Source organism: Perissodus microlepis, chromosome 8 (assembly GCF_051167445.1).
Source record: "Perissodus microlepis isolate ML-2025 ecotype Zambia chromosome 8, ASM5116744v1, whole genome shotgun sequence".
Taxonomy (NCBI): domain Eukaryota; kingdom Metazoa; phylum Chordata; class Actinopteri; order Cichliformes; family Cichlidae; genus Perissodus; species Perissodus microlepis.
This window is the reverse complement of record NC_140468.1, coordinates 24,471,263-24,483,848: the sequence shown is the minus strand read 5'-3', so window position 1 is coordinate 24,483,848 and position 12,586 is coordinate 24,471,263. Positions and strand designations below refer to the sequence as shown.

The window sequence follows — 12,586 nt, the reverse complement described above, 5'->3', positions numbered from 1 at the left end:
TTGATATGTTATAATAATGATACAGGTCAGATATTCAAAAACAAATGTATCATATGTTATTATTTTATTTATATTCCTGTGCCTGTGAGAGTTCACTGTGACTATAGTCCAGAGACATGGATGTTAGGGTAACTGGTACCTACAAATTGGCTTTAGATGTAATTGTCTTTCTAAGTTAACCCTGCGACAGGCTAGAGTCCTGTCCACGCTGTAGCACACCTATCCCCGTGTCAGCTGGGATAGTCTCTTCCCTCCTTTGCAACCCTGAACTGGGCAAACCTGGGTGATGTGGTGTGATTAAATTTAAGCAACTAGAATGGCAGAACTCAAGTGAAAGCTCAGAAACAGCATTTCATCATTATAATTTCATTACTTTTTATTATTTGTTATTACCCAGCCACTCGAGTGCATTACTGAAAGGCTCCACTGTGTTTGTTGGCAAACATCGCCCCCTTGTGGAAAAACTGCCAGCTGCGTCTTTCCCGGTGCGTGGTGTTACATAATTTTTGTGCAGCTTGTGTGTCAGTGGAGCCTATAAATGATCTGAACCTATTTATAAGACCTTTAAAGCACACCAACGTTCCACAGACAAATAAAACACAACAAAAGCACAAAGCCAGTCCTCTTTAGATATTTTTTTATGAACATCATTATAACAAATGTTACAGAGAAAGTAAAAAAGGTAAAACTCAGTGTTGAAATTCTGCAACAATTCCAACACTGAAAAACAAAAAAAGGCCGCCAGGTTGATGTTTCGCTTTTTGCAGGGTTCACAGCATCGTCACTGTGCCGGACTTCTGTCATCACACGCCTCTGGACACCGCTGCATCAGAACGTTCTGATTGGCTGAGATGTCTCAAAGAGTGCAACTGAGGCTGTGGTTGAGAGCAGATAAAATTTAAGGCCATGTGCACCAGTTGATGCAAACATTTCTCTTTAAAAAAAAAAAAAACTATTTAGACTCCATCCTCATGTCTTCCTCACTGTCATTTATAAAACAGAACAGAAGACAGATGAGCTACACTGTGTTTATCTGAGGAGCTTGAAAAGAAAGTGAGTGGACTTGTTTCCTTGAAGACGTTTCACCTCTCATCCGAGAAGCTTCTTTAGTTCTGAGACCAAATGGTGCAGAGTCCCAGCTATTTAAGACCTAGTGGGAGTGGGAGTCACATGAATGGCAGACCTACAGCCATCCCCTCTGTTCAAAGATCAGTGGACATGGCATCTTTCACTCCTCTTTCAAACCATCTGTCCTCTCTGAACATTGGCATCCTTGAAAGATTGACCTTTGACCTTTAGATGCAGCTGAGACAGCTGAGTCTTGTCCTCTCAAGGTGGCTCTTCTATGTTGTGCCATGCATTTATGAAGTGGCTGGTGGGTTTCTCCAGTGTAGACGTCTGAGCACTCCTTGCTGCACCGCACAGCATAGCATACTTTACGTTGTTTAGTTCTAGCAGCTAGATAGTGTGCTGGTAAGACTACATTCCTTTGGAGTGGGAATCGCAAGTTTGATTTATGCCCGGTATACAGTAAGGGTCCTGGCTTGACCCCCCCCCCCCCATGCTAAAAAAAACCAAGCCCTGGAATGGCACGGCTATGGCTGCAGCTCGGACACAAGCATTACACTATATGTTGTACTGTGCTGTATAAGTCATTTTGTCCCTGGGATGTACCAGATTTTGTCTGAGGTTGTGGCTGGGTCTGAAGTGCACTGGGGTGCCATGAAGAAGCGTTGTAAGGTTTAAATAGCTCAAATGAGAGGTGAAACGTCTTCAAGTACAGACGCTTTTCTTTCCAAGCTCCTTAGATGACCATGACCTGGATGACTGAGAACCTACACAGACATACATTGTGTTTAGTCTTATTGTACACAACAAATTTATGAGGTTAACCACCCTACCTCTGAAAATCTTCTCATGTTGACATCTGTAAGGAAGCAGGGGGGAAAGTTGCACATTTTAAAGATGCGTGATGCATTTAATGCGGCATACTTTCGCATTGAAAGATTATTTTTGCAAGTAGTAAGTGGCTGTAATATAACCTCACAGTCCATCTCACCTTCATTGTTTTGACTCACTTGCTTCCTAATGATGCAGATCTTTGTTATAATGAATACAGCAACTAACAACAGGCCGATCCCACCTCCGATCAAAACGTACTTAATATCTGAAAGAACAACCAGAGGAAGCCAAGCAGCCATTAACAAACAAGGTAGTGATGAACGATGGGAAACCTGCATGTAGTTTAGATGGAGTAAAGGTATCCCAGTTAGAAAGTTTAGCTATAATTTAGAGAAGTAAAACCAAAATCCCTCACATGAAGACCGCTAGTACTGCTTTTTACTGATAGTCACTAAATGGCTCTCATTTTATAGACAGCTCTCATTCAGCTGTCTACAAAATTAGAGCTCAAATTGAAAGCTAATGCTGAATTACTCTGAACGGGGAATGATTCCTTTGAACTGTGTTTGGAAATAAACAAACCCACGAGACCTGGGTCACTCCAGAAAGCAGTTACGCTCATGACTAAACACCTGCGAAGGAACAGAACACAGTTTGGGGAATGCCAGCTCATGTTTGCCCCTCCTGATATTCTGAAGAGCGTGTGCGTGTGTGTGTGTGTGAGAAAGAGGAGAAGAAAGAGAGTAGATGTTTGATTTCACAACTTGTTTACTTCTTGTAGGAGTAAAGATCTGAGGGTCACGCTCCTCCTGCAAATTAAATTGCATCATCGGTGTTTGCAATTTGAATCCCGAACATATCTAGGAAGCATTCAGGGAAATGGGCTACTGCTGGTCAGAGTGAGAAATCCCTCACAGGCAACTTCAACTTTACTGCCAGTTACTGGTACAGATGATCACTGATTCAGAACCAAAATGATGGGAAGATTCAATTGTTTAACATTTGAAATCTGGCAAAGATTCAGGTGAATGTGCATGAGAAGTTCAACATACATCAGTAATAGTTCACAATCAACTATTAGGGAGCTACAAGCATTGCAGTTTATTGTTTTTGGGGCTGCATAGTCACAGACTAGTCTAAAAAGCGCTAACAATGGGCATGTGAGCATCAAAACTGGACCATGGGGCAATGGAAGACGGTGGCCTGGTCTCATGAATCATGTTTTCTTTTACATTATGTGGGTGGCCGGATGCCGGTGCAGATTTGTCTACATTCCCTGCCTGGGGAACACCTGGCACCGATGTGCACCATGGGAAGATTTGGGCAATGTTCTGCTCAGAAACTTTGGGTCCTGCCATCTGTGTGGATGTTACTTTGGCACATAAAACCTACCTAAACATTGTTACAGACCATGTACACATTTTCATGGAAATGGTATTCCCTGTTGGCTGTGGCCTCTTACAGCAGGATAATGCGCCCTGCCACAAAGCAAAAATGGTTCAGGAATGGTTTGAGGTGTTGACTTGGCCTCCCCAGATATCATCTTGAGCTTCTCTGGGTAGACAAACAAGTCTGATCCATGGAGGCCCCACATTGCAACTTGCAGGACTTGAAGGATCTGTTGCATGTTAGTGGAGATACCACGGCACACCTTCTGAATCTATGCCTCAATGGGTTGGGGCTGTTTTGGCAGAAAAAGGAGGACCAACACAATATTAGGCATCAGTGGTCATAATGTTATGCCTGATTGGTGTATGCACCCATGTAATATATGAACTAGAGTAATCAAACAAAACTTTCAGAACTTTGAAAGTTTATGTAAGTGCAGCCAGAGAAGAAGTTCAGTTACTCTCCAGTTAATATTGCATCAGACTTGAATGCACATCAATGTTTCCATCTTAAATATCAGCTTCAGATGACATATCACTGCGACTTAACAACTGTTTAACAACAAGGCCTTAACAACTGAACTGATGCAAAGAGATAAATACTGAAGATTGATCTTAGGCAGATGAGTCTGATTACACACTTGACGAACAGACATAAGTATCATGTCATCACATCCTGCTCATGCTCACAACAGCAACGATGACAGAAGAATCAGCAAAAACACACATTTAGGCTCAATGAAGGCAGCAGAGCATATAACCTGGTCTCCATAACGAGCTGATCTAAGCCCATATGGGATAGGTTGGGTTGGGGTAGACCAGAGTTTAAGAGTGAAGAAAGTGTCCTTCAATTGACATTTGGGAAAGCATTTCAGGTGAAATCCATGTGAATTCTCTTACGAGAGAATACTGTATTCACACCGGCGGTAAAAAATAAGAAATGGACTAAAAGTCAAGAAGGGGCTTTGTGAAACATCCTTTCGTGTCAATCAAAGATGAGCTGGCCTCAGTTGTGTTTTTTCTTTTTGTTTTTTTTGTTTTGCTTCACCGCTGCAAAGCAGTCCATGCTCTGTAACTTTGTCACTTGTGTGAATGCAGCTGAATTAGGAGTGCATGAAAATATCAAACGGTGGATGCTGGAATTTATTTATTTTTTTGCATTCTTGTGTTTGCTATATACGGCTATTTTATGATTGAGATATTTAAAAAACAATAATTTTCTGCAATCCCCAAATAGTAGAAATAAAGAAAAGCCACAAAGTGCAGATGTGTCCAGATATTTGACTGGTACTGTAAAATCAAAACAATCTGAATGGGTAGACTGGGTAAATAATTACTGGACAGACTGACGCTTAAATGATTGACTGTGAAATATAAAAAGAATTGACACATAATTTAACAACAGTCAGAGAAACCTGCAGGCATTTTGCTAACTGTCTTTAACTTGAGCTTCAACTATAATCCACCTTAAAATCGTTATGCATGTTGTTATTGTTACCCACCTAATGTTTCTGAATCTGCGCCGTCTCCTCTCACACTTGTCAGCAAAAACTCTGAAAAACATTTTTTTTCAGTGAGATTATTTTCAGGTCACAAAAGCAGGCCGTTCCAGACAAACAGGAAGGCAGTAACGCCACAGTGAGGTCGCTTCTATCAGATAAGGCGTCTCAACGTTGTGTGCAGTTTACAAAACAAGCAATTGCACAACATTCATAAAGGATGAGGTGTGTTCATGTAAATGCAGTGCTTTAAAAATAATGCTGGAGAATAGTAAATGCATTGAAGGCCAGTCTAGAACTTTGACTTGGGTTTTAACCGTTGAAGATATCAGCTATTGTCTAGCAAACCTGCAGTGGTTAGAGAGGTTAACCTGACTCCTTCCCTCCTACTTCAGATAACATAAGCTGAGTGTTATATAACAGATGTACTTTTAACAGAAATGCAGTCACTGATACTAATGTGAGGTATCGTTTACTTATATTTACTGTGGAGGGAGTGGTAACCATTATGTAGATTTAATCACTGGGAAAAGGTTGCTTCTATGTCACTTTGACATACAGTAGACTATGTCAGCAACACGTTGCTGCACTGTGTTGAGGAGAGAGCTATTAACTAATATCTATATGTACTCGATCTCATCCAGCACTGATATTTCACAATAAACTATAGTGAAGTAATGGGCCAATTTGAACTAAAGTTTGTGCGACCATGTATACATAAAACAAAATACCCAACTCAGTCTTGTTATCCTTTAAGCTTATCTAAGAAGTCTGGTAGCTCGATGGTCCTGCACAGTATCGGATGGTCCACTCCCCCAGTTTGGGGCTCACTGCCCTGAGTGCTTTGACTACAACAGGAACCACTGTTGCCTTCCCCCATCACATCTTCTCAAGCTCCTCTCTCAGCCCTTAGTATTTCTCAAGCTTTCTTCTTCTTGATGTTTTGCTATCACTTGGTATAACTATGACCGTCTTGCCCTGCTTGTCCGTCACTTCTGTCTGGTTGGTTTGCAATCACCAGTTTGTCTGTCTGTATCTGAAAGTCCCACAGGATCTTAGATTGGACATTCTCAACCATCATATCCCATTATGACCTCGGGACTTCCAGGCCATACTTGGCATAGATGTTCCTGTATACTCTGCCAAACACTTAGGTGTGGCTGTGCAAAGATGTCCCTGACACAACCCAGCACATAACAACAGGATGAAAGATGCTAGCAGGCAGAGCATACATGGAACGCCACAACCAAGGTCCTGTCTGATGATTAGTGCCTCTGCACTGTCCACCCATTGGTAGAATAGCTATCATAGCTGTCCTACACATCCATGACAGGCAGCACAAATAGTACATTCTAATCTGATCGAATTCATATTACTCAAATTGATAGTGGCAGGGATAGCTCAGTAGGTAGAGTGGTGGCCCCATACACTACTCACCAGGTGCCCAATAGCTGCCCACTGCTTCACTGAGTGGAAGTTCCTTAATGTCTGGCAAAAATTAACCTTAGGCCAGCTCTTGCCAAAAGTATTTATAAAAGTTAATAAGCAAAAAATACAGAGAGTTTATACCATTTATGTTTACTTCCTCTGTCTCAGGGCAGCTGTGGCTACAATGTAGCTTGCCATCACCAGTGTGTGAATGGGTGAATGACTGAATGTAGTGTGAAGCACTTTGGGGTCCTTAGGGACTAAGTAAAGCGCTATACAAATACAGGCCATTTAGCATTTTACTTTAGAACAAAAGGATAAACTTTAAATACCAGATTTATAATAGTCCTTTAAATGTAGTAGGACTACAACATGAACATGATAATGGCCCGTATGTGCATCAGACAGTTTTTGCATAGCTGACTGATGTTTGTCTATCACCAAATATGTTTCACATTAGTAACAGTCTGGAATTTCCCAGTTATGAATGCCCTTTGTCCTGGCATGACCTAGGCCTTAGTTTGCTAGATTTGATCTTGTTACCTATATTAAAACAACATTTACCACTTTCATGATTGAGAAACCTTTTTTTTTTTTCAGCTTAAGCTGAACCAAAGCTCTTATTTCCACTGAAAAACAACAGAAAAAAACAACTAAATTACTGAGTAATTCTTTTTGTACTTTTGTTTTTAGGGTTCATGAAAGTTCATGAAATGTCAAAGCATAGGTGATTACTACATGCTAGCACTGTAACCAGTCAAAGATAAGTCTGTTGCTTTGCACTAAGTAGCAGGCATAAGTATACAAGCTTGGGCTCCAAAGAAACTACATGGCAGCAGCCAAAATTACAACACTTAGGCTTATCTATATTTTTTCGGTAGCTGGTTGTGTGCCTACAAGTTTCAGTTACCCAATTCCTTCATAAAGTTTCAGGCCAACAAAAGGAGTGACATACATCATCCCTGTTTGGTGCATTAAAGCTGAAGACATGCAAGACCAGACATGCAAGACCAGACATGGGCAGAGCACAGGAAGAAAACACTGAAATTTATGACACCCCTGAGCCAGGCACTCAGTCTCCAGCTGCTCCTTCAGAGGCCAAAATAAGTGGAATGGTGCTGTGCGAGGTTAAGTATATAACTGCAGCAGAGTGCTGCTGAAACAGAGCACACATGCTCAGCAATTGGCTCTCTTACAGATTGGAACCATGAGTCACATTCAAGGGGCAGCTCTTAGACTCGGTCTGCTGTTACCATAAGCCAGATGATAAATGAGAAGCAAAGGAAATAGATCTTCAGCAGAAACCAGCAAGTGTGGGTTAAATGCCTTGCTGAAGGACACAAGCAGTAGTTGGATGATTGTACGACTGGCTGTTGCTGGGGTCAAACCTGTGACTCGTCAGGAAAAGATCTATGTGTTATTTATCGGTCTATGGCAATTGCTGCTTAACACATCCTGAGTGCTGCAAGACTGAGTAAGATAAAATTTCAAGTGAACAGACTGTATGACCTCTTATATAATGTGCCATATCCAGTAGTTACAGGAGGCACAGTCTGGCTGTTCACTAAGGGTTTGACTCAGGTCAAATGGCTGAAAATATTAATACCATGTACATTACAAATTAACATAAAAAACCCATTGCATGAATATATCATAAAGGAGTAGATGGAGCAAACGGCAAGAGTGTGTAAGAGATATTCAGACTGTAATATTTCAATTTTCTTCCTTTTTAAACAGATCAATCTGATGAGTCATTAGCATGAGCATTCTAAGAATAGTTTTTTTCCATTGTGTCTGTTTTATGTTAACAGCTACAGTTAGATCCAAATATATTTGGACACTGACAAGTTTTGTTTTTTTAGCTGTTTACTGAAACTCAAACTGAGACTCAAAGGGCTATTTCATGGGCAGAAGTGGGCAATTCCTTCATTATGTCATTATCAATTAAGTAGGTAAAAGGTTTTTGAGTTAATTTGAGGTATGTTGCTTGCATTTAGAATAGACAACATGCAGTCAAAGGAGCTCTCCATGCAGGTGAAACAAGCCACCCTCAAGTCGGGAAAACAGAAAAAAACCCATTTGGGAAATTGCTACAATATTAGGAGTGGCAAAATCTGCAATTTGGTACATCCTGAGCAAGAAAGAAAGCACTGGTAAACTCAGCAACACAAAAAGAGCTGGACGTCCATGGAAGACAACAATGGTAGAAGATCGCAGAATCATTTCCATGGTGACGAGAAACCCTTTCACACCAGCCAGCTAAGTGAACAGCGCTCTGTCTCATCTATGGATGCACCCAGTTAAACAAGCTTGTAAACTTTAGCTGATACCTCAGCACTCCAACTTTCTATCCAAATAAAGTCAATTTTGACTCCAACAAATACTAAGATGGTAAAGGACGAAGTGCAAAATCAAGAATTCACAACCCATCTTTTATATAGTCTATGCTATAGCTTCATTTATTCATGTAGAGTAACTCAGTTAACTGGTAAATGTCAAGTAAGTTTAATTAGCAAAAGAAGCTGTGGCTATTTCACTAGCTATCTTCTTTTAGCTTTGCTAGTTCAAGAATTCTGAGACTTGTAATTTAACAGCAAGTAGTTAGTAAAGTTTCATTTTAATCTACCTTTTGTCTGAGAAAAATACACTCACTAAACACTTTCTTTAAGGTGTAGCTTGCTAGTATTGGGTTGGGACACCCGACACCTTTTTCTTCATTTCAACAAGATGCTAGAAACATTTGTCACAGATTTGGTCCATACTGACACTACAGCGTAACTCAGTTTCTGAAGCTTTGTCAGTTGGTCATCCATGATACGGCTCTCCCGTTGCACCACATCTCTAAGGTGCTCTATTGAATTGAGATCTGGTAAATGCTATCGGAATACAGTGAACTCACTATCATGTTTAAGAAACCAGTCTGAGATGATCTGAGCGTATCCTGCTGGAAGCAGCCGTCAAAAGATGGGCAAGCTGTGGTCATGGAGAGATAGACAATGATACTCAGGTAGGCTATAGCGTATACAGTGGCTGGCATAAAGCATTATGAAACAACATGAATCAGGGATTCAGCACCACGAATAGTGTAGGTATAGGTAGTGATATGTAATGGTGTGGGGGATATTTTCTTGGCACACTTTGGGCTCTTTAGTATCAGCAGGCCAAGAATTGTTTGCAGTGGCTTGCAAAAGTATTCGGCCCCCTTGAACTTTTCCACATTTTGTCATATTACAGCCACAGTCAATACTTTGTAGAACCAGCTTTTGCTGCACTTACAGCTGCCAGTCTTTTAGGTTATGTCTCTACCAGCTTTGCACATCTAGAAACTGAGATCTTTGCCCATTCTTCTTTGCAAAACAGCTCCAGCTCAGTCAGATTAGATGGACAGCGTTTGTGAACAGCAGTTTTCAGATCTTGCCACAGGCTTTATGTTTAGGGTCGTTGTCCTGCTGGAAGGTGAACCTCCGCCCCAGTCGCAAGTCTTTTGCAGACTCCAAAAGGTTTTCTTCCAAGATTGCCCTGTATTTGGCTCCATCCATCTTCCCATTAACTCTGACCAGCTTCCCTGTCCCTGCTGAAGAGAAGCACCCCCAGAGCATGATGCTGCCACCACCATATTTGACAGTGGGGATGGTGTGTTCAGAGTGATGTGCAGTGTTAGTTTTCCGCCACACATAGCTTTTTGCATTTTGGCCAAAAAGTTCCATTTTGGTCTCATCTGACCAGAGCACCTTCTTCCACATGTTTGCTGTGTCCCCCACATGGCTTGTGGCAAACTGCAAACGGGACTTCTTCTGGTTTTCTGTTAACAATGGCTTTCTTCTTGCCACTCTTCCATAAAGGCCAACTTTGTGCAGTGCATGACTAATAGTTGTCCTATGGACAGATTCCCCCACCTGAGCTGTAGATCTCTGCAGCTCGTCCAGAGTTACCATGGGCCTCTTGGCTGCATTTCTGATCAGCGCTCTCCTTGTTCAGCCTGTGAGTTTAGGTGGATGGCCTTGTCTTGGTAGGTTTACAGTTGTGCCATACTCCTTCCAATTCTGAATGATCCCTTGATCAGTGCTCCGTGGGATGTTCAAGGCTTGGGAAATCTTTTTGTAGCCTAAGCTTGCTTTAAATTTCTCAATAACTTTATCCCTGACCTGTCTGGTGTGTTCTTTGGACTTCATGGTGTTGTTGCTCCCAATATTCTCTTAGACAACCTCTGAGGCTGTCACAGAGCAGCTGTATTTGTACTGACATTAGATTGCACACAGGTGCACTCTATTTAGTCATTAGCACTCATCAGGCAATGTCTATGGGCAACTGACTGCACTCGGACCAAAGGGGGCTGAATAATTACGCACACCTCACTTTGCAGTTATTTATTTGTAAAAAATGTTTGGAATCATGTATGATTTTTGTTCCACTTCTCACATGTGCACCACTTTGTGTTGGTCTTTCACGTGGAATTCCAATAAAATTGATTCATGTTTGTGGCTGTAATGTGACAAAATGTGGAAAAGTTCAAGGGGGCCGAATACTTTTGCAAGCCACTGTAAACAATTCTTGGCCTGCTGATACTAAAGAGCCAAGAAAATATCCCCCACACCATTACATATCACTACCTATACCTACACTATTCGTGGTGCTGAATCCCTGATTCATGTTGTTTCATAATGCTTTATGTACATCAAATTCTGACCCTACCGTGGTGATGTGGCAGCAGAAAGAGTCATCAGACTGGGAAATGTTTCTCCAATCTTCCGTTGTCCAGTTTTGGCGAGCCCAATACGAGCTGTAGCCTCAGTTTCCTGTTCTTAGCTGACAGGAGTGACACTTGGTGTGGTGTGCTGTAGCTCATCTGCTTCAAGGTTTGCATTCAGAGACTTACTGTTGCCTTCCTATAAGCAGTCTGTCCATTCTCCTTTGATCTCTGATCAAAATACTCTGACACTTCAGCACGTTATCTTAATCAAACTACGCTGTCTGATTAAATACTTGCATTAATAAGCAGCTGAACCTGTTCAGAGAGTATACATGTACAAGTGCATACAAGCATTCATTGTACTCACCAGTTAAAAAGATAATCCTGATTGCTGCCAGCAAACATCCACGTGTCTTAAACACTCTCATCGTTCTTGCTGTCTGCAACACACTCACTGACTTCTTGAATTGCCTTTCAGCCTTTCATACAACAACAAAGCATTTCCTGAACTTGTGGGCTTCAAAGCTTTGCTGACTAAAAGATTACATCTATCTTCCTTCTTTTGTATGTCACATTTCCCTGTGCATGTTAAATTGACAAATACAACTTATGGGTGTTATTAGTTGCAGTGTGCTGTATTTCTGTTGCTTTATCATGCAAGTTTGCTACAAAAGTTTCATAAATTCCTCAGATGTGGTCAACAGTCTGTGTTTCTTGTTTGTGCAGTCAATTTGATATTCACACCCCAGTCTGTTTAATAATGAACATCATTAACTGTGTGGCACTGATCCGTTTGATACGCGTTGGCAGGTATTGTTGGTTGTTTGCGTCGAGAGATGTTGGCACGGGAAGCATGATGTTCCATTGGATTTATTTCTGTCACCAAGATATTACAGGTCAAGGTGTCCGCTCAGACCAAACTGGCACCAGACCAGCATTGACTTGCAGCGTACCATGAAGTCATGAAGTTGTCATGAATATTTTGGTAGAGCCATGGTTTAGCCATGTCTAACAGCTTCACGTCTTCTATGATGATGATTCAAGTGCATTTTTAAAATCCTTTTGCTTGAAAGTTACTTGCCTTATCAGCATTGGGGGTTTATATTACTACAGTAGTGGTGTAAGTCCCCCTCTGGGTAATAATGATAGTCTGTTGAGTCATTTCTTCCAACAGATCAAAGCACATTTCTAACCTCAGCTGCAGATGAAAAAGAAATGTTTAACAAAACACCTTTAATGTCTATTATAATAACATAGCAGCTCTCTGTAGTTTGCAGAATTTCCTTTGTGCAGTGACCTACTTGACTCTTTTATTTTCACTATGCAAATTTTCTTGAGAAATCAGTAGAGTCTTATAAATAATTATCTTATTATTAATTATTTATAATAATTATCTTAGCAATAATTATCTTATTACTGTGACAAAACAAATTTCCCACATGTGGGACTAATAAAGGTTATCTTATCTTATCTTATCTTATCTTATCTTAATTGTTACACAATATATTCCCTATTTTAAGGGATGTCAGACATAGCAGTTACTCAGTTTGAGTTTATAATCAAGATACGAATGTAGCTGGTAATACAACAAGTCATGTATCAGGTCTTTCTTGATGCTTTTTACCTATTTTTACCTTCACTGCACCTCCACTGTACATGATCTGTCTCAGCTGTCCTAG

The 12,586-nt window shown here is 40.9% G+C and overlaps 1 protein-coding gene across 1 annotated transcript; it reads right to left on the bottom strand.

Moving 5' to 3' along the window:
* Nucleotides 1-729: 729 nt before the first annotated feature.
* On the bottom strand, nt 730-11,367 carry LOC146382055 (uncharacterized). Its single transcript, XM_084936838.1, has 5 exons — nt 11,275-11,367; nt 4,793-4,843; nt 2,060-2,167; nt 1,902-1,927; nt 730-875 (listed from the first exon to the last, which is right to left on the bottom strand). Exons 1-5 carry the CDS (start codon nt 11,333-11,335, stop codon nt 804-806), a joined length of 318 nt encoding a protein of 105 aa, XP_084792964.1. The 5' UTR covers nt 11,336-11,367; the 3' UTR covers nt 730-803.
* Nucleotides 11,368-12,586: the final 1,219 nt, after the last annotated feature.